We start from the raw sequence: 20,679 nt of genomic DNA, 5'->3' as shown, positions 1-20,679 counted from the left end.
TCAGTTATAGTATAATGAGTTTGACCATCACATATCAATAAACAAACAATAATCTTAGTACAATCACAAAATATTACAAGGTGGCCAAACAAGAAAAAATAATACTATCAGAAATCCAATCACAATTCACAACTATGTAAAAGAATATTTGTCTAACACGAAGACCAGATGCAGTATCTTGCAGAGGTCATTGCACTAGTACTTCAAAGCCACAGCTGCAAGAACAGCCACCAAATGCAAAGGCGAAATCCGGTAAGCTGCAGAAGGTGTCACCCCAGCCCTGCTACCCGTGGTGCCTGATGGCGTTTCACCTGCAGTGCCCGGAGCTGGAGTCTCCTCGGCTCGTGGAGACAGTGCCTCCGGTGGAGCTAGCCCTGCACAAATATATATATAGCATCAAAAATCCAATTTTCTTGAATTTTTTTGTATCTAAATTTGGAGTAATGGAACAAACCTGAAACACTGGGAGAAGGGGCTGCATTAGGTGACAGAGACGGTGCGCTGGCTGAGGGTGCTGGAGCTGGAACCGGAGCACCATCAGCTGCAAAGAGTCAAACCAGTCAGCAAAAGAAAAGAAAAAGGGGAAAAGTAGGAGTTGTTGTGATGGTGGTGATGTAACCTTTGCACTGGAGGGGGACGCCGGGCATGTTGCAGGCGCGTGGCAGGGAAATGGCGAGGGTTCGGTTGAGGGGGACGTTGAAGGGAATGCTGCCGGTGACAATAAGGCAGAGGCAGTCCTTGCCACTGCTCATGAGGGATTTGAGTGAGTTGCAGCACTCTGGAGGAGGGCTAGTCCCATTGAGGCTGCTGTTGGTTGCAAAGTTCATGCATGGCGCGAACGTCGTGATCATAGAGGGTGTGCACGGAGTGGTGATCTGGGCCGAGGTGGGGAACATGAGTGAGGTTGCAACGAGTGCTAGGCCTAAGATCGGGAGCCGGGAGATCATGTTTTCCGGTTGTTGTTGTTGAGTTTTGAATGTGAATGATATAATTAATGTGTGGGAAATGGTAGTGAAGATTGGTTGGAGGTTTTAGGATGTTGGAATGAGAGGTTTAGTTAGATGAGTGAATTTATAGATGGAAGAATGCAAATAATGGAGGGAAGGGAGATCTTACCTAAAGTGGGATTTGTGGATCAACTACTTATAACTAATTATTTTGGATATGATTAAGATGTCTATCAAATTAAAATGAGTTTGTTATGTGTTGAGCCATGCATATTTGCCACTTGGCTTCTTCTACTTTTCTTAAATAACAACTCCAATGTTTTCATCTTGGTATGATGCATGATTGGATGAGCAGTATATTCAAACATAAAAAGAAGGAAATACGGGTTGATCTGTTAAATTTTTTAAGGTAAGATATAATGTTTACATAAATTCTTTGAATCCCATTATATCTTTGCATAATATTTGCTCAATAAAAAAAAAATCTGTAATTCGGAAATAAAATTGCACATAGAAAATCATCAATCATGCACCTGGCTAATATTATGATTTATAGTTAAACCAAGAAAATTGTAGATAAACGAATCCAAACTCTGTGAATAGGTTCAATAATAAACATAAGTAAATTAATTTTGTAACTAAGCATCATGCCACTAACAGGTTCAAGAATAAATTGGCAAAGTAAGGATGAGTATACATTTTGATTAATAATGAATTGGCACACATTAAGCTTTAATATTCCAGATCGGTATTCTAGTTTCCAGTATCTATTTGATTTTTCTTACATTCTAGTAACAATCTTACCATTGCATCATTACTTGAAAAGTAATTGTATGATGCAACACAAATTCAAAGTGATCACACATGGTTGCTCACCCACATAGCCAACCCTCTCCCATCTGTCCTAGTCTCTCCCCACAAAATCATTTGAATTGTCTCCAAAATGGTCAACTATTCCCACCGTAGGAGAAAGTTGGTAAACCACACCATCCTCCCTATATAAACCCCATAATCAAATCCAAACTCTCCATCACAAAAAAGCACACCAACTTGTCCAATATAAGAAATCATCCAAAAATGGCACACCAACATATCTCAATGGGGCTAGCCATGATTCTCGCCACCGCCCTTTTAGCCGGCACGGTGACAGCCCAATCCAGCGACTGCACAAACGTCCTCATCAGCATGTCCCCGTGCCTCAACTACATCTCCGGAAACTCCTCCTCCCCCTCCTCCGGCTGCTGCTCACAGCTGCGCACGGTGGTGGGATCCCAGCCACAGTGTTTGTGCGAGGTTCTCAACGGCGGCGGCTCCAACCTCGGCCTCAACATCAACCAAACCCAAGCCTTGGCCTTGCCCGGCGCATGCAATGTCCAAACTCCCCCTCTCACCCAATGCAATGGTAATTCAGGATTTTCATCCTAATCTTTCGACATTTCTTTGGAGCGCTTATTGTTTTTTCTTGCAATTTTGCAGCTGCATCTCCGGCCGGGTCTCCTGGCTCAGCACCGGAGTCTCCCAATACCGGCTCAGGTGGGTCCCGCATTGATCTGTAACTGTTGAAAATAAGAAAACTTCAATTTCATCTCACTTTTAAAATGTTGATTGCAGGGGATGGATCTAAGACAACTCCAAATGGCGGTGGTGATGGTTCCTCAGATGCAACTTCAAATAAGTTGGGTGCTACTACACTGCTGTTCTGCCTTTTCTTCATAGCCTCCATGGCTTGATTTCATCCTCTACTTAATTACATATTCTTTATTATTGATTTATATTTATATGCGACATGTTTAATTTATTGGAGTAAGAGACTATTTTGCTAGTTTCTTCTCTGAATAAAAACTACTACTACGGAGTACTATTGTGTATTCATTATGCTATGTTGAATGGTTTGGTTTGATTTTATTTTTCCCACAAACACGAGAAAATAAAAAGGAATGATTTATTAATAAAGCAGAGTCAATTAAAGATTGATGAATCGATCGTCATTCATCAACGAAATAATTAACATTAGGATCGGTTGACAAGAGACTAAAAATGACTGCATCCCTCGGCCTTCCCTTCAACAAGAAATACTTCCTCAAAACACCCTCCCTCACGAACCCGGCCTTCTCCACCACTCGCTGCGAGGCCGGGTTGTCCACGTCCACCACCGCCTCGAGCCGCTCCAGATGGGGCATCTCGAGGAAGGCGCAGGTCGCTGCGAGGGCCACCGCCCTCGTGGCGATCCCCCTGCCCCAGTACTCCGACGCCAATGCGTACCCCAGCTCCCCCCGGCACCCACTGAAAGAACTCACGGTTATGGACCCCACCACCCTCCCCGCCGCGCATATTGCCCTGTTCCACGGGTGCGTCAGATCCTGCTCCACGAAGTAATCCACCGCTGATTCTCGCGACGGGAACACCTCCCACGAGCAGAATTTGCTCACCTTCTCGTCCATGTACCTGATTCAATTACTCTATTAATTCATTTGTACTAATTATTATATTTATAAATGATTACGTACCATTCCACGGCCGCCTCGGCGTCGGAGATGTCTAGTGGCCGGAGAGTGATGTCTGAATCGGAGAATTTTGCCATGGGATTGGATTTGGAATTGTGAATTGATTTGCTAAAATAAGACCCGTACTCCATAAATGAGTTTTGGTGTAGAAATCTTCTCCAACTATACACCAAACTCATTTTTGGTGTTTTTGTGAAACAACACCAAATATGGTGTTACTGCAAAATTTTGTGACACAAAAACCAAAAAATTGTGTAAATTTTGAATTTGGTATGAATGGTTGGAGTAAAATTACTTTTTGATATGACATATATTAAAAATGAGTTTGAGTTTGAGTTTGGTCTAAATAGTTGGAGATGATGTAATGGATTTTTATAAAATGAAAGATCGTGGGAAGTTCGATTTTACTTGGTCACCAAGTAAAGAAAAGAGCAGGAAATGAGATATTGTAAATATGTCTCTCTCTCACGGAGTAGACACCAAAGAAGACTTGGTTATTGCCGAGGGAGTCAGCAACACTAGAGCCCTTATTTTAATTCCCTTTGGGGCTGGGCTTTGGTATGCATGGATGTTTATTAGGTTAGGGCTATTTAAGCTGCACCTTTTGGAGCATAAATTGAGAAGTTATATTTTTCATTTATCTTTTTACAAAGATAGTTATATCTTTTTATAAAATAAGACACAGAGAAAAAAGATAAATCATAAACATAAATAACTAATTTTTAACATTTTGTATCAATAAGAAGATACTCTACTTTCTTAAAATAAAAAGAAGACATAATACCTCTACAAATACGCTTTTATTAGAATATAAAATTTTATGAAGAAGAGATAAATATAATAGCTATTTCTTTTTTATTCTATTATTTACCTTTCCATTGCAGCATTCAGCGAGGGAAATTAAAAAAATTCACACTTCTACCTCTACGGCTTTCAATTCATCCTTTATTGGCATTTCAAATCAAATGGAGTAATACTCCTTCGATTACAATCTTTTACATTCAACATAAAATATTCATTCTTCGCTTACTTTCTAAATCATACCTCCATATTTTATTTAAATCTAACAACTTACTCATAAAAATAAAATATACTCCATCATATATTAACTATATGGATTGTACCATAATAAATTTAACTATTCTAATAGTAGTGATTAAATCCAAACTCTATAGATTATACAAACTTCAAACTTTTCAACAAAGTGTCGACACAATATCAACATACTGTAAAATTTTAAGATTTTGATGTCAACACAGCATCAACTAACACTGTATTAATATTTTTCTGTTGATGTTATTTTGTCATCTATTGACATTTTCTAACAATCTAAATCATAGTTTGAAGTTTTATAATATTTAGTGTTTGCATTTAATTAAATTGCTACACTAAATACACATATTATTTCCCTTTCCCTTCCATCTTACTACCCCCGTCTCTCAAAATTTGCTACACTTTGACCCGACACGGGTTTTAAGAAATGTAATGGAAAGTGAGTTAGAAAAAGTTGGTGGAATGTGGATCCTACTTTTAAAGTATTAGTTTTATAATAAAATGTGAGTAGGAATGAGTAGGTGGAATATGGGGTCAACTACTAAAAATGGTAAAAATAAAGTGTATCAAATTTTTAGGGACGAACCGAAATAGTAAACTGTATCAAATTTTCAGGAAATATAAGCTAAAAAAATCATAAAACAGGTAAATTAAAAGCCTGCAGAGGGTCTCTTTGCTCCATTGATTTAATTGAGCCCAAGCCCAAGCCCAAAATTATGTACCACAAATTAGTCTACACTAAATAAAACTTATGGCGCCGTTCCTATACTTTTAATTTTTTTTATATGTCTATAAGAGCACTTCCAATGGTCCGGCTAAAAACTCCCTTATTTCTCCCTAACTCCTGCCACATTAGTGCCACATCAGCACCAAAATTTATCCCCAGTTTTTAGCCAACTTTTAGCCAACTGCTCCAATGGTTTCTCCCTTGTTTCTCCCTTATTTCTCCCTAACTCAACATTTCATTTTTACATCATCATTTTTAATATTGTTTAATTTTCCCTACAAATGTGTTTAATAAATAGATTTATAATGAACAATTCATCGTTGTATTAATCATTGGAAAATATAATACAACGAGAAAAAAAAAACTACAAATAAAAACCATAAAAAACAAAGATTTAAAAAAACAAAGATTTAAAAAAAACTACAAATAAAAATCATAAAAAATAAAGATTTTAAAAACAAAGATTTAAAAAAAACTACAAATAAAAACCATAAAAACAAAGATTTAAAAAACAAAGATTTAAAAAAAAAAAAAAAAATTATCGCCGATTTATCGCTGAATCGCGCCCACAGTGGGCGGCGATGATTCGACGATAAATCGGCGATAATAAGGGAGTTGGCGATAATAAGGGAGTTTTATCGCCGAATTATCGCCGAAATCCTCCCAATGGCCGGCGATAAGTCGGCGATATCCGGCGAAAAATCGCCGGATTTTCGCCGTCGCCATTGGGAGTGCTCTAAAGGGATGTAATCAATTGCTAACTAATTATCAATCCCAAATTGAGACCAATTTTCAACCATTAGATTAGAAGATCTTGTAGTTAATATAATGTCAAGTGTATTATATGGGTCTTATTCTAATGCTTATAGCACCCTAATCCAAAATCAAGACTAAATATCCATCCTTGGATTTTAAAATGAGTGGATGAGATTAAAGCTCACAAATCTCAATAAATAGTAGACAAAATATCAACAAAAGGGTAATATCGTCATTATGTTATCATATGATCATTTTTGTGGGTGTTTTTTTATATCAACATTGTGTATTACAAATATCAACAATATGATATAAGAATATCAACATTAGTACAAGAAAATATCAACACATATTTATTGAGATTTTTACATGGTTTTATTGAGATTTTTTTATGTATTTGTTGATAAAAATCTGGGTATCAACATTTACGAAAACTAAAATAAAAAATATCAAATTTCATCATCCGAACGTCGTCGGAACATATGCAATTGAGATCTCGTTGGAATCCTTATTAAATTATCTTTAATTTGATATATTTTTTGCGAAAAAATAATTTAAATTGAGAGAGTTACGTAAATTTAATGATTTGAGATGATTTTGAGGAGAGAGAAAGTAGTTAGTTATAATTACTACATATAGGATTTGACATTATTATCCTTTTAATTTAATTAATAATTATTTAAATTTAAAATATATTACACTTGGCATTATATTAACCACAAGATCCGACGACGATCTTCCTGATCCGACGACGATCTTCCTCAGCATGTAAGTATGATGCCCAAACCTAGACTTTGAATTGTTGTCGTTAAATTCTTTAATTTGGTTGTCTAATTCATAATTTTTTAAGACTTTGATTTTACCGATCATTAATTCATAAACTTTCTGTGAGCCCTAAAAATCAAACTAGTCTCTTTTGTTCGATCTTTTTTCTTGGATATCTGAAATTGTAGTTTTATTCGATATCTCGAGTTCATAATTTGATTTTATCTTATTTCTCTTGGCCAAGTTTATGCTTTGGATGCATTCATATGAGAGAATGCATGATGACTTCTTATATTTTATAGTCTGATATTATTATATTATAATGAGACTTGGATTTATATAATTTTTTCTTGTCCAACCTTATATTTTATGTAAATATGAATGAGAAATATATGAAATAGTTATGATAATTGTGTTGAAGGTTGTGTTTTTGTTGTGTTTTCCCCAGTGTGATTGAAGTACCACGATTGCAATTATTATTTCAATTATTACAAGATCTTCTAATCTATGAAAATTGATCTCAATTTGGGATTGGTAATTAGTTAGCAATTGATTATGTCCCTATAATAATAATATACTGCTTCCATTCCTTAATAATAATCCACTTTGGTTCCAATACGAATTCTAAAAATATAAAAGAATAATTGAGAAAGTTATAAGTGGAATATTTATTCCACTTTTATATACAAAGTACTCCCTCCGTCCACGAATAAGAGTCATGTTTTCCCATTTTGATCCGTCCACGAATAAGAGTCCCGGTTCATAATTATTATAAATAGTAAAGAGACCCCACATTCCACTAACTCATTCCATTAACATATCATTTAAAACTAATATATATAAGTGAGACATCTATTCTACTAACTTTCTTCCACCCAATTTTCTTAAACATTTCTTAAAACCCGCGTCATTTATAAATGAGACTCTTAATCGTGGACGGAGGGAGTATTAGTTTTATAATAAAATGTGAGTAAAATGAGTTGGTGGAAAGTGAGACCTGCTTAGTATTATTTATGGTAAAAAAATGAAAGTAGACAATTAATGAGGAACGGATAAAATTGACAAAAATGAATAATTAATGAGAGATAAAGGAAGTAATAATTTGTGAGGTAATACAATAAATCAAAATGCAAAAAAATAGTTTAACATTGCTACATTGGAAAAGCATTATATCCTTTCATTGATAACTCAGAGTCATTATTTTATTTATTTTGGGCGTCGCACCGTAACTGAAACTATCATTTTGGAATAAATGAAAGTACTAATCAAATTGAGGAGAAGAGTAAATTAAATTCCAATTACATTAAGTCTGTTTCCTAGTTAATAAAAATATGAAGGGGCATTTTTTTTTTGGTACGCGAACTTTCCTAAAGTATTCGTAGGGATCAGATCACTCGGGATTCACTAATTACCAGGACCTCTTTATTGATCGGATTTTGAGATGGCTAATCTCAGAAGTTACAAGCCAAGTACAAGGGTGTTACAAGATTACAAGTAATCTAACTCAGTGAGGTATCTAACTATTCCAGATATCGAATCCTAATTGGAGCCCTAACTATTCCAAGATTTCAACCAATCTAGAATCCAAGTCCTTGCCCAATTAGTATCTGCACACTCAAGTAGATAGATCAGTAAACCAACACAAGATCCTTTCGGATCTAAGTAACAACAAGTAAATGCAACTAAGACAGAATAGTAAGGATATGGCTTAGGTCACAACAGTGACTACACTAGGCCAAGGACCTCCCCACACGCTTCTACTACAAGTCACACGATGAGAAACCTTTGAATGCTAGGTCAGAAAACCCTAGCCACACCGGATGCCACCCAGACTATCAGAACACCTCACAGACACCAGAAACTCACAAGATCCTCACAAGTTCTCACTTCTTGAACGTCAGACTTCACCAGATTCAAACCCTAGGTAAGAATCCTTCAAGTACTCTATTGGAAATTGAGAAAGTCTCCAAACTCAAGATCTAAACCGATAGAACCCACTAAAACAAGGATCAATCGGTGTAACCCAAAGATCTGAGGAGTTCACCGGCGAAGTCGCCTGAAAACAAGAGAGAGAAAGAAGAGAGAAGACAAAGAGAGTTCTGGAGTGAGAGAGAGAGGTGAGTGGTTGAATTAGGGTAAGTGAGAGGTCGTCCTCTCACTTAACAAACACAACACATAATCAACGGCCACAAATCTGGATCCGGGTGAGAGCCCCACGTGGCAAGCATTGGTGCAGCCTGGGTAAGTAATGGATCAAGCCGGGTTGGGCCACCATTACTCAAACATTGGGCCAGAACATTTAATCAATTTGGGACAGACCCAACACTTAATTAAATACTAAAGGTCCAAATAAAGTAGACCACAAATATTCAACAGTATTAATTTTAGTTCGTAATATTTGGAAATATTACCTGAGGTTCATTAATTTTAATGTAATACTATTTGAGCTACTTTTTCACAATTTCAAACTTGATACCTTAACAAAATTTGCTGACAAAAAAATATTCCTGCTAAAAAGAAAATAATACTCCCTCCGTCCCAGATTAAGAGTCACTTTTTGCCATAAAAGTTCGTCCAGTTTAAGAGTCTCTTTTATAATTTTCCATATTTGGTCATACAATTTTACCCAATTCTTCATCAAAATTACATAAAAATGTCATTATCTACATTAAAATAAATCAAAACAAAAATCAAAAGTCAAAAGGGACCCACCTTCAACTAACTCCACCATCTCACTTCATTTATACTCACTCCACCATCTCACTTCATTTATTACCCTCTTCAACTCTTTCTTAAAATCCGAGCCATAACAATAAGTGACTCCAAATATGGGACAAAGGGAGTAGATAGGAGTGCCAAAGCTTATTCCAAAAGAAAAGAGTCAAAATATGCACTTTCTATTAATAGGGCGTGCAAATTTGGGAATCATGGAAATGAAAATAAGAAAAAGGAAGAAAAAACTCCACCAAATTAGTGTTTGGATTAAGTAGTAGTAGCAGCCGTTGTAATTCATTCTGGTGAGATGTTATTGACAGATGATAGGCTTGTCTATGCACGTGCCAACTTTTAGCTGTCTTGCAGAGATTCAATACACTCTACCTCAGTCCCCAAACACTCTCAAAAGAATATACTAATCCACAATCTAGTCATATATACTGTAGTATTAGCTTGCAAATGATACATGTTATAATGAGAACACTACCAGAGCGTACTCATTCTGCAAAAGAGGACTCTTCAACTCAGCTTATTCTTTTATATTACTGTTTATAGTTTCTATATAATATCATAATATGTGTTTCAATTTACTTTATTGCTGAGTAATTTCTCCATTCTTCATTTAGGATGTATTACGTCGGATAGTGCTTATATTTCTGTACTTAGTTTCGAACTTGAAACATGTAAACTTTGTTAACGTGAATCTTAAGGATTCAAGACACATATGTTTGCGTCATACTTGCTCTTGCAAAAATTCAAATAACCAAATAATCCAACAAGAAATAAAACAATAAAAAGGTGGAAAAGAAAGATGACGAAGGTGTTATGATTTAGATAGATGTTTTGGTTTGGCTCATTATATACCTTCACTCCTATTGGTTTGACACTTCCCGAATTCATATAATTTGTTATCTTGCTTTCATACATAATTTGTTATTTCAATGTTGACGTTGTCACCATATGCATCTCTAGTTTCTATTGTTAATCCTCTAATTATCTTTCTCATTATGCATTTATCTTTTGCAACTCCAACTGACTATTGTTCACATCAGGCGCGTATCTATTCATTCCTTAGGAGGGGCATTTGCCCCACCTCATATTTTCTCCACTATATAAATATTGCCTATTACTCCCTCCGTCCGCGAATAAGAGTCTCGTTTTTCCATTTTAGTCCGTCCACGAATAAGAGTCCCGGTTCATAATTACCATAAGTGGTAAAAAGGCCTCACATTCCACCAACTTATTCCACTCACATATCATTTAAAAACTAATATGTATAAGTAGGATTCCTATTCCACTAACTTTTTTCCACTCACTTTTCTTAACATTTATTAAAACCCGTGCCGGAATGGAGTGGGACTCCTATTCGCGGACGGAGGGAGTATGTAATTTATTTCTTTTAATTCAGTAAATGCCCCTTTCCAAGTTTTCAATTTTTCTTTATAAATAAATTTGTGCTAGTCCCTACAAATTCCTGGCTCCGCCCCTGGTTCACATCACAATTCACAACTACTCCGACAAATATTGACACCAAAAATACTCTGTAACTATTAATGGTAGTTTAGGCCCATCGTCCGAATCATGGCTTCTGACTTCGAACCTGCAAACACCTATCTTATTTTATCATTATCTTAATCTTATCAATCAAATTACGAACGTAAAACTAATCTTAGTGACTTAGTCCATATCCTATTTCCCATCTATATTTCATAGTATTTTATCATGACATATCTGTTGGAATAATTGAATGAACAATTACATAAAGCTAGCCGTGATTCTCTCCATTGCCCTTTTGGCCGGCTTGGGGACGGCCCAATCCAGCGACTGCACAAACGTCCTCATCAGCATGTCCCCGTGCCTCAACTACATCTCCGGAAACTCCTCCTCCCCCTCCTCCGGCTGCTGCTCACAGCTGTGCACGGTGGTGGGATCCCAGCCACAGTGTTTGTGCGAGGTTCTCAACGGCGGCGGCTCCAACCTCGGCCTCAACATCAACCAAACCCAAGCCTTGGCCTTGCCCGGCGCATGCAATGTCCAAACTCCCCCTCTCACCCAATGCAATGGTAATTCAGGATTTTCATCCTAATCTTTCGACATTTTGTTGGAGCGCTTATTGTTTTTTCTTTGCAATTTTGCAGCTGCTTCTCCGGCCGGGTCTCCTGGATCAGCATCGGAGTCTCCCAATACCGGCTCAGGTGGGTCCCGCATTGATCTTTAATTGTTGAAAATATGAAAATTTCAATTTGATCTCATTTTGAAAATGTTGATGGTAGGGGATGGATCTAAGACAGTGCCAAATGGTGGTGGTGATGGTTCCTCAGCTGCAACTTCAAATAAGTTGGGTGCTACACTGCTGTTTTGCCTTTTCTTCATAGCCTCCATGGCTTGATTTCATCCTCTACTTATATTTCTTTATTATTGATTTATATTTTATTAGTATTATTGATGCCATTTTTTGTTTTTGTATTTTTTATTTGATTTTCATGCTACATGTTTATTGGGGTCTCAATTCATCTTATTTTGTACTCACCAATCACCATGGTTGAAGAGACTATTTTGCCAGTTTCTTCTCTGAATAAAAACTACTACTACTATTGTCTATTCATTGTGTTATGTTGAATGGTTTGGTTTGATTTTGTTTTTCCCACAAACAAGAGAAAATTTACAAGAATGATGGGATTTAATGATTTATTAATAAAGCAGAGCCAACGGACACCATCTCCTTATTTCACTATTTTCTTCTGCTACCCTGTTAAGCATAGTACTATTCCCCAATATGCTACCCACCCTAATACTCCAGTGTAAGAGAGAGTCGATCGTCTATATTCTCTCTTACTTTATTTTTTATAATAAAATATAAGGAAGAATAATTTAATAGTACGTGAATCCATTATTAAAAATGATAAAAATAAAATGTGACAAATTTTATTAGACTATTGAAAATAAAGATATGTGACAAATTTTCAAGAAGGAGAGATTAAAATAAATCCTTCACTGGCTCTCTTCTCATAGTTTCCTACAACAGCCCCAGTCCCCACCCCCAAGCTGAAAAAGTAATTCTAATTTGTAAAGCAATACACGCACAGAAAATGATATGGTTCATAACTTCATATAACTATTCAATTAAAGCCAAGAAAGATTGATGAATTTGATAGAGTGCACGAATGTTTGAAGTGGGAAGAAAAACGAGATAAAACCTAGTTGAGGTGATTAACTAAAATAAAAAGATATGATATTGGAAGATATGATATTAGAGATGATTTTTGGCGAGATTTGTTAAATCGAGGACCCTATCAATAGGGTCGTCAATCATCGACGAAATAATTAACATGAGGATCGGTGGACAAGAGGCTAAAAATGACGGCATCCCTCGGCTTCCCCTTCAACAAATAATACTTCCTCAAAATCCCCTCCCTCACGAACCCGGCCTTCTCCACCACTCGCTGCGAGGCCGGGTTGTCCACGTCCACCACCGCCTCGAGCCGCTCCAGATAGGGCATCTCGAGGAAGGCGTAGTTGGCTGCGAGGGTCACCGCCCTCGTGGCGATCCCCCTGCCCCAGTGCTCCGACGCCAATGCGTACCCCAGCTCCCCCCGGCACCGGTCGCACCCCCGGAAGGACCTCACGGCTATGGACCCCACCACCCGCCCCGCCGCGCATATGGCCTTGTTCCACGGGTGCGGCAGATCATGCTTCACGAAGTAATCCACCGCTGATTCTCGCGACGGGAACACCTCCCACGAGCAGAATTTGCTCACCTTTTCGTCCATGTACCTGAATCCATTACTCATTTTAATTAATTATACAAATTATTATATTTATAAATGATTACGTACCATTCCACGGCCGCGTCGGCGTCGGAGATTTCTAGTGGCCGGAGAGTGATGTCTGAATCGGAGAATTTTGCCATGGGATTGGATTTGGAATTGTGATTTGATTTGCTAAAATAATGGGGTTTTTATAAAATGAAAGATCGTGGGAAGTTCGATTTTACTTGGTCACCAAGTAGAAGAAAAGAGCAGGAAATGAGATATTGTAAATATGTCTCACTCTCACGGAGCAGACACCAAAGAAGACTTGGTTATTGCCGAGTGAGTCAGCAACACTAGAGCCCTTATTTTAATTCCCTTTGGGGCTGGGTTTTGTTATGCATGGATGTTTATTAGGTCCGCTGGGGAAAAATATCGAAAAAATGATATATCGCTCGTATCGTATTGAAAAATATCAAAAAATTATCGAATTTTCGATACGTAAGTTTTCGATACGATAACGATATGAATTTCCTTATATCACGATATATCGTTTTATATCGAATATACGATATATATCAATATTTTTGATATATCGTATATATCGAAACATATTGAAATTCAATACATATTGAAGTTTAAAATTATAAATATATATAAATCCATTTAATTTTTGTGTTATTTTTCAATTTTGAAATTATATTTTTCGATATACAGGTATCCGATACGATATATCGAATTTCGGTACGATATATCGAAATACCGATACGATAATGATATTGATATTATCCATATCGAAAGTTCGATATATCGAAACTTTCGATACGATAACGATATGAAATTTTTTCATATCGATAGTTTCGATACGATGCACGATACAATGTTTTCGACCCAACCTTGGGTCAGAGTTATTTAAGCTGCAATTTTACATATTCAGAAAAAAGATATATTTCTCATTTACCTTCTAATAAATGGTAATTATCCCTTTACAAAATAATGAACTATAAAGAAAGAAAATAAATTAAAAAAAATAAAAATAACTATTTTTAAAATTAAAAAAAAAGAAGATATTTTCTCAGAATAAAAGAAATTATAATATCTCCATCAATAGTTCAATACACTTTTATTAGAGTTATTTCTCCTTACTTTTTTAATACGCTTTTATTAGAGTTATTTCTCCTTACTTTTTTATTTACCTTTCCATTGAAGATGCTTTCAGCAATAAAAAAAAAAGCGGTATGAGCAGCCACCAATGACGACTTTGGTTTCACTTGATGCAATCAGCAACAGTAGCATCTAATTTTCATACTATTACGACGGCTTTCAATTTCATCCTTTATTGCAGCATTTCAAATCAAATAATACTCCTTCGACTATAATCTTTTATATTCAACATTAAATATCCATTCTCACTTACTTTCTAAATTATACCTCCATATTTTATCTAAATTACAGCTTACTAATATAAAAAATATATATATATACTCCATATATATTAAATACATTGATTGTACCACAATAACTTTAACATTTAAATATATTTATATAGTAGTGATAAAATACAAACTCTATAAATTGTATAAATTCGAAACTTTTTAACACAGTGTCAACACAATGTCAACATTGTGTAAAATTTTAAGATTTTAATGTATTTACAGCATCAACCGTTGATTGACATTTTTCTGTTAATGTTTTTTTATTATCTATTGATATTTTCCGTTGATTGATATTTTTCTGTTAATATTATTTTATTATCTATTAACATTTTCTAACAGTTCAGATCATAATTTAAAAGTTTTATAATATATAGAGGTTGCATATTATTTCCATTTCAATTCCATTTCCATTTCCATTTCCATTTCCATTTACCTTTCTCTTCTATCTTAAAGTTATAAGCTAAAAAAACAATAAAACAGATAAATTAAAAGTCTGCAGAGGGTCTCTCTGATCCTCTCTTCTATCTTAAAGTTATAAGCTAAAAAAACAATAAAACAGATAAATTAAAAGTCTGCAGAGGGTCTCTCTGATCCATTGATTTATTTGAGCCCAAGCCCAAGCCCAAGCCCAAGCCCAAGCCCAAGCCCAAGCCCAAAATTATGTACCACAAATTAGCCTACACTATGGCGCCGTTCCTACTTCCTATGCTTTTACTTCTTTTTTTTTTCAAATGTATATTTCTTTCCGTACCTGTCTCTATTTTTATAAATATAATAATAATATACTGTCATCATCTCCTAATAATTATCCACTTTAATTCTGATAGAAATTTTAAAAATGTAAAAGAAAGTGTGAGAAAGTTATAAGTAGAATATATATTCCACTTTTATATACGAAGTATTAGTTATAATAAAATGTGAGTGGAATGAGTTAGTGGAAAGTGAGACCTGCTTAGTATTATTTATGATAAAAAAGTGAGAGTGGACAATTAATAAGGGACGGAGAAAAATAACAGAAATGAACAGTTAATGAGAGACAAAGTGAGTCATAATTTGGGAGGTACTACAATAAATCAAAATTCAAAATACTCCCTCTGTCCCATTAAAAATGAAACGTTTTTCTTTTTATGGTTGTCCCATTAAAAATGAAACATTTCCTAAAATGGAAACAACTCTATCTCCACTTTTTCATCTCTCTTACTTTACTCTCTCTTCATTAGGTCATCCGCATCTCTGTCTCTTATCCGTCTCTTAACCGTCTCATCTCTTCACTATTCATGGTCCCCACTGTACTTTTCACCTCATCTCTTAACTAAGAGACAACACCTGCATCCCTCCATCTCTTAACCATCTCATATCTTAACTATTCATTCAATTTCATTTTTTATTTTTATTTCCAACAAATTCAATTAATATTTCATTGAAATATTAAATTAATACTAATAATTCATTAAATCATTAAAAACCACAAAAATTACAACATCCGAAAATACGAAAAATAAATAATTGAAATCCTATGGAGTATTTTTAATTTTCAATTTTTATTACAATATTGAAAAATACAAAAATTAAAAATTATAATATTTTAATTTAATTTATTTTCGAATTTTCCTGATTTTTATATATATAAAAAAATTTAAACGGATATAAACGACGCCCACTCGCAGGCCGGCGAGTGGGCGTCACGCACGAACCGGAGCACGCCACGTCGCCAAGGCGCGTGTCTCGCTAGCTCGAGGCCGGCCTCTTCGGGACGCGTCGCGCGACGAGACGGCTCGTCTCTTCGGGACGAGATGCATGCCGCATTGTCGTCTCGATGCTGTCTCGTCTCGTCGAGACGAGATAGGGACCGCATCGAGACGCGATGCGGATGCCCTTAACTCACAAAACAACACTACACAAAATCATGTACCGATTCCTAAATATTACATTTTAAGTGCGTCGGAGGGAGTAATAGTTTAGCATTGCAACATTAAAAAACATTATATCTTTTCATTGATAATTAAGAGTATTTCTTTTTATTTTGGGCTTCACACTATAACTGAAACTATCATTTTGGAATAAATGAAAGTTCTAATAAAATTGAGGAGAAGAGTAAATTATATTCCAATTACATTAAATCTGTATCCTAGTTAATAAAAAGAAGAGGGAACATTATTTTAGGTCAACGAACTTTGCTAAGGTATTAATTTTGGTTAGTAACATTTGTAATTGGAAACATCACCTGAGGTTTATTAACTTTGATGTGATATCGTTTGAGCTACTATTTCTCAATTTTAAACTTGATACCTTGACAAAATTTTCGGACAAAAAAAGTATTCCCGCTGAAAAGAAAATAGTGGGTGTGCCAAAGCTTATTCCAAAAGAAAGAAGTCAAAATATGCACTTTCTATTAACGGGGCGTGCAAATTTAGGAATCATGTGAAAATACGAAAAATGATGAAATTACTCCACTAAATTAGTGTTTGGTTTAAGTAGTAGTAGTAGTAGCAGCAGTTAGAATTCATTCTGGTGAGGTGTTATTGGTAGAGGATAGGCTGGTGTATGTGTGTGCCAACTTTTAGTTGTCCTGCAGAGATTCAATGCACCACACTTCAGTCCCCAGACACTCTCAAAAGAATATACTACTCCACAATCTAGTCATATATACTGAAGTATTATCTTGCAAATGATACATGTTAATTATACCGATAGCACTAGCGAAGCATATCTCATTTTGCAAAAAGAGGACTTTCAACTTGGCTTATTCTTTCACATTACTGTTTATGTGTTCCAATTTAGTTTATTTCTGAGTAGTTTCTCCATTCTCCATTTGGGTTGTATTACGCCGAATGCTGATTATATTTTTGTACTTAGTTTCCAACATGAAACATGTAAACTTTGTTAACATGAATCTTAAGGATTCAAGACACATATATTCACCCCAAATTTGCTCTTGTAAAAATTCAAGTAACCAAATAATCCAACAAGAAATAAAACAATAAAAAAGGTGGAAAAGGAAGAAGATGAAGGTATGATTTAGATAGATACTTCGGTTTGGCTTATTGTATGCCTTCATTCCTTCTATTGGTTTGGCGCTTCCCGAATTCACATCATTTGTTATTTTGATTTCATACGTAATTTGTTATTTCGATGTTGACGCTGTCACCGTATGCATCTCTTGTTTCTATTGCTCATCCTCTAATTATCTTTCTCATTATCCATTTATCTTTTGCAACCCCTACTGACTATTGTTCACATCACAGCTACTCCGACAATATTAACACCAGAAATACTCTATAACTATTAGCGATAGTTTAGGCCCATCGTCCGAATCATGGCTTCGGACTTCGAACCTGCAAAAACCTCTCTTATTTTATCATTATTTCAATCTTATCAATCTAATAAGGAACATAAAACTAATATTCTTTGTCAATATCTACATATCTAGATTTCATTGTATTTTACGGTGACATATCTAGTCAATGATACCCAACGTGGCATAAACCTAGACTAATGAAAATCTAACAAGACTTCACTCTATCTTCACTCCTTGTCACAATATTCATGGCTCGCCGAGAACAATGTGTATCACATAACAAGAAGCTGCCCCACTCCACTACTAAATCATCCTCGACGGCCAACACTTGAATGCATGAAAATGCATTGGTGTTTTCATACATTTATTACCATAAACAAAAATGAGATTGTGAAAGAAATTGAGGAACCTCCCACGTTCGGAAGTTTGGGGTGGGGCCGTCACTCAATTTGTGTGGTCACATCTAACTAGCTCTACTAGTTTTTTCAAAAACAAAATTACCAACAATCAAATTGAATTGGCTGATGTCCGAAGTTTGTGGCCTACAAATCTATATAATGGAAATAGGCTAATACATCTACATCTTTTTATGATTGATGGCTCATCATAGGCTTGAACATGATGTGTTTCTTATCAAGTTTTTACAAACATGTGTGTGTATTTGTATGTATCTCTAATGGAATGGAAATAAAACATTTGGTCGTACACTCAATCAATACATGCCAGCTTTTAAAACTACTATGTGTATAGTTATTCGTGGAGTAACACATTTCATAATATTAAATGCTTCAGTATTTGACATTTGAAACATACAAACTTCCTTTAACTATGTGGATTAGGTGTCAATATTTAAGTTATTTGACTGCCACATAAGAGAATCCTGTATCAAGCTATTAATATGAAAAGATTATTAGGACACAATTTAAATTTTAAAAGGTGCAAGTATAGACTCATTTACTAAAATTCATTTTCTTATCTTTATCTTTTTATTGCTTTCTATATATTTAAATATGATTATAATGGATGCCTAATTCTTGTTACATCAACAGTTTAAAGACTGATTGCTTTCATTTGTCCCCATTGATCACCTTGTGGCCACGGAATAAGTCTAACTTTATTATCTGATTTCATAAGCCTTCGTTCCATTTCAAATTTTCAGGTCCCATTATCTTCTTTATCTTGTTTTTTTTTTTTTTTTTTTTGGTATTTTTATGATTGAAACTCAATTTTATACTCCTAGTTTATTTCAAAACAGAGGTAAGCCTTTCTTAAAACTGCAATTAGTAAAAGAAATATGAATATTTGATTTGGAAATAAATTCAGAAAGGGGTCAGTAATTGTTGAATAAAATTTATACAATAAAAATGCTCCAATTCTTTCCAGCTCAGAACCGATGGCAATCTATTTGCGTCAAATAAACGTTGCTTTAATTGCCCAATCATAGACGTTGGAAGTCGACAGCATCTCCAATCATTACATTATACTCAAACCTATTTTAGTGTAAATGTCATACTAAATATTGATTTTACTTCAATCATTTACACTAAACTCAAACTCAAAAGAATATTTTCCACTCACTTACTTTTTATTCTTTTCAATCACACCTATATATTTGATCTAAATTACACACTGAGCCATAACATTGTCAATAACTAAAATTAAATATAATAAGATTTTGTTTAAAATTAAGATTCTGACAAATTTTAAACTAATAAACAATTATTAATATTGAAAATTACGTATCTGTAGTATTAAATATAATAGCGTACGTGTAGTAGTAGATTTAATTTACTAACTTTTTTTCAGTTATGTACGTGTAGTGTTATTAATATTATTAATTTAACTAATCATTTTTAATATTATACTAATATGGGCCAGCCCTCTAATTGAAAACTAATCAAATATTAGTAGAACTAATTAGTAGGTTATTATTCATATTATCTTCTTCACACAGCCGCGCTTTTCCTGCAAGTCATTCTGTAAGTTTTTCTGCATTTTAATTCTCTTCCTTTCCTCTTTCTATTTTGATAATATAAATTGATTTGGACTTGAATGCAATAAATCAAAATCTGAAAAGTGTTTTTAGTATACTTTTAGTGTAAACCTAAAGATAGGTATTTTTTCCTTAAAAACCTATAATAGGATTGATTTTGCAGTACTGTTAGAGGTCTTTTTCTACTGCATTTTAAGTTTTGCAGTACTGTTGGAGATGGTCTAAGTCACTAACAATTGAGCTAGTCACGCTAATCAGACTAAAGGATAAATCTTAAAATTAACATGTGCAATTTTTATTCCTAAGGATCAATATGTGTATAATACATAAGCGTATATAAAATAAAGGTATTATTATGTCTAGCATAAGCGCATGATTAAGTATAGAAATTTAAGTAAATAAGATTGACATTTGATAGATGTTGAGTTGTTAAATAATTTAATATTGGCATGAGATTATTATGAATATTGGCATGTTAAAAATCTTATTTAAAATTTAATAAACAATTTTTGGATAAATTATGAAGCATACTAATTTACAATTAAGAATATTTCTTTTTCTAAACTTGATTTTTCTAATTTTTTAATGTATTGTAGTATTATATTAATAAAAACTAATGCATATATGTGGATAGTTTATATATAAAATATAAATTGAAGAATTATGTTTTTTGTAATTATTTATTTTAGTAAAATTATCATTAAAGTGTCGAGGTAGAAAATTATGCAATCGTTGT

At 34.6% G+C, this 20,679-nt stretch overlaps 4 protein-coding genes and 1 pseudogene across 4 annotated transcripts; 2 read left to right on the top strand and 3 right to left on the bottom strand.

The window, feature by feature from the left end:
- Window positions 1–4: 4 nt before the first annotated feature.
- On the bottom strand, window positions 5–1,053 carry LOC125197339 (non-specific lipid transfer protein GPI-anchored 20-like). The gene is made up of 3 exons (XM_048096073.2): window positions 620–1,053; window positions 455–541; window positions 5–374 (listed from the first exon to the last, which is right to left on the bottom strand). Exons 1-3 carry the CDS (start codon window positions 945–947, stop codon window positions 196–198), a joined length of 594 nt encoding a protein of 197 aa, XP_047952030.1. The 5' UTR covers window positions 948–1,053; the 3' UTR covers window positions 5–195.
- Window positions 1,054–1,991: 938 nt separating this feature from the next.
- LOC125196617 (non-specific lipid transfer protein GPI-anchored 5-like) lies at window positions 1,992–2,850 on the top strand. Its single transcript, XM_048095206.2, has 3 exons — window positions 1,992–2,349; window positions 2,424–2,480; window positions 2,559–2,850. The coding sequence occupies exons 1-3, from the start codon at window positions 2,025–2,027 to the stop codon at window positions 2,675–2,677; spliced, it is 501 nt and encodes a 166-aa protein (XP_047951163.1). The 5' UTR covers window positions 1,992–2,024; the 3' UTR covers window positions 2,678–2,850.
- Window positions 2,851–2,872: 22 nt separating this feature from the next.
- Window positions 2,873–3,769, bottom strand: LOC125196616 (uncharacterized). The gene is made up of 2 exons (XM_048095205.2): window positions 3,455–3,769; window positions 2,873–3,392 (listed from the first exon to the last, which is right to left on the bottom strand). The coding sequence occupies exons 1-2, from the start codon at window positions 3,628–3,630 to the stop codon at window positions 2,933–2,935; spliced, it is 636 nt and encodes a 211-aa protein (XP_047951162.2). The 5' UTR covers window positions 3,631–3,769; the 3' UTR covers window positions 2,873–2,932.
- Window positions 3,770–11,214: 7,445 nt separating this feature from the next.
- Window positions 11,215–11,856, top strand: LOC125194599 (non-specific lipid transfer protein GPI-anchored 5 pseudogene; annotated as a pseudogene).
- Window positions 11,857–12,562: 706 nt separating this feature from the next.
- Window positions 12,563–13,490, bottom strand: LOC125196490 (uncharacterized). The gene is made up of 2 exons (XM_048095021.2): window positions 13,304–13,490; window positions 12,563–13,241 (listed from the first exon to the last, which is right to left on the bottom strand). The coding sequence occupies exons 1-2, from the start codon at window positions 13,375–13,377 to the stop codon at window positions 12,773–12,775; spliced, it is 543 nt and encodes a 180-aa protein (XP_047950978.1). The 5' UTR covers window positions 13,378–13,490; the 3' UTR covers window positions 12,563–12,772.
- Between the last annotated feature and the right edge of the window lie 7,189 nt (window positions 13,491–20,679).

This window comes from Salvia hispanica, chromosome 4, assembly GCF_029641045.1.
Source record: "Salvia hispanica isolate PSC_SH4W2 chromosome 4, Shi_PSC_v1, whole genome shotgun sequence".
Taxonomy (NCBI): Eukaryota; Viridiplantae; Streptophyta; class Magnoliopsida; order Lamiales; family Lamiaceae; genus Salvia; species Salvia hispanica.
This window is presented reverse-complemented; position numbering and strand designations above follow the sequence as displayed.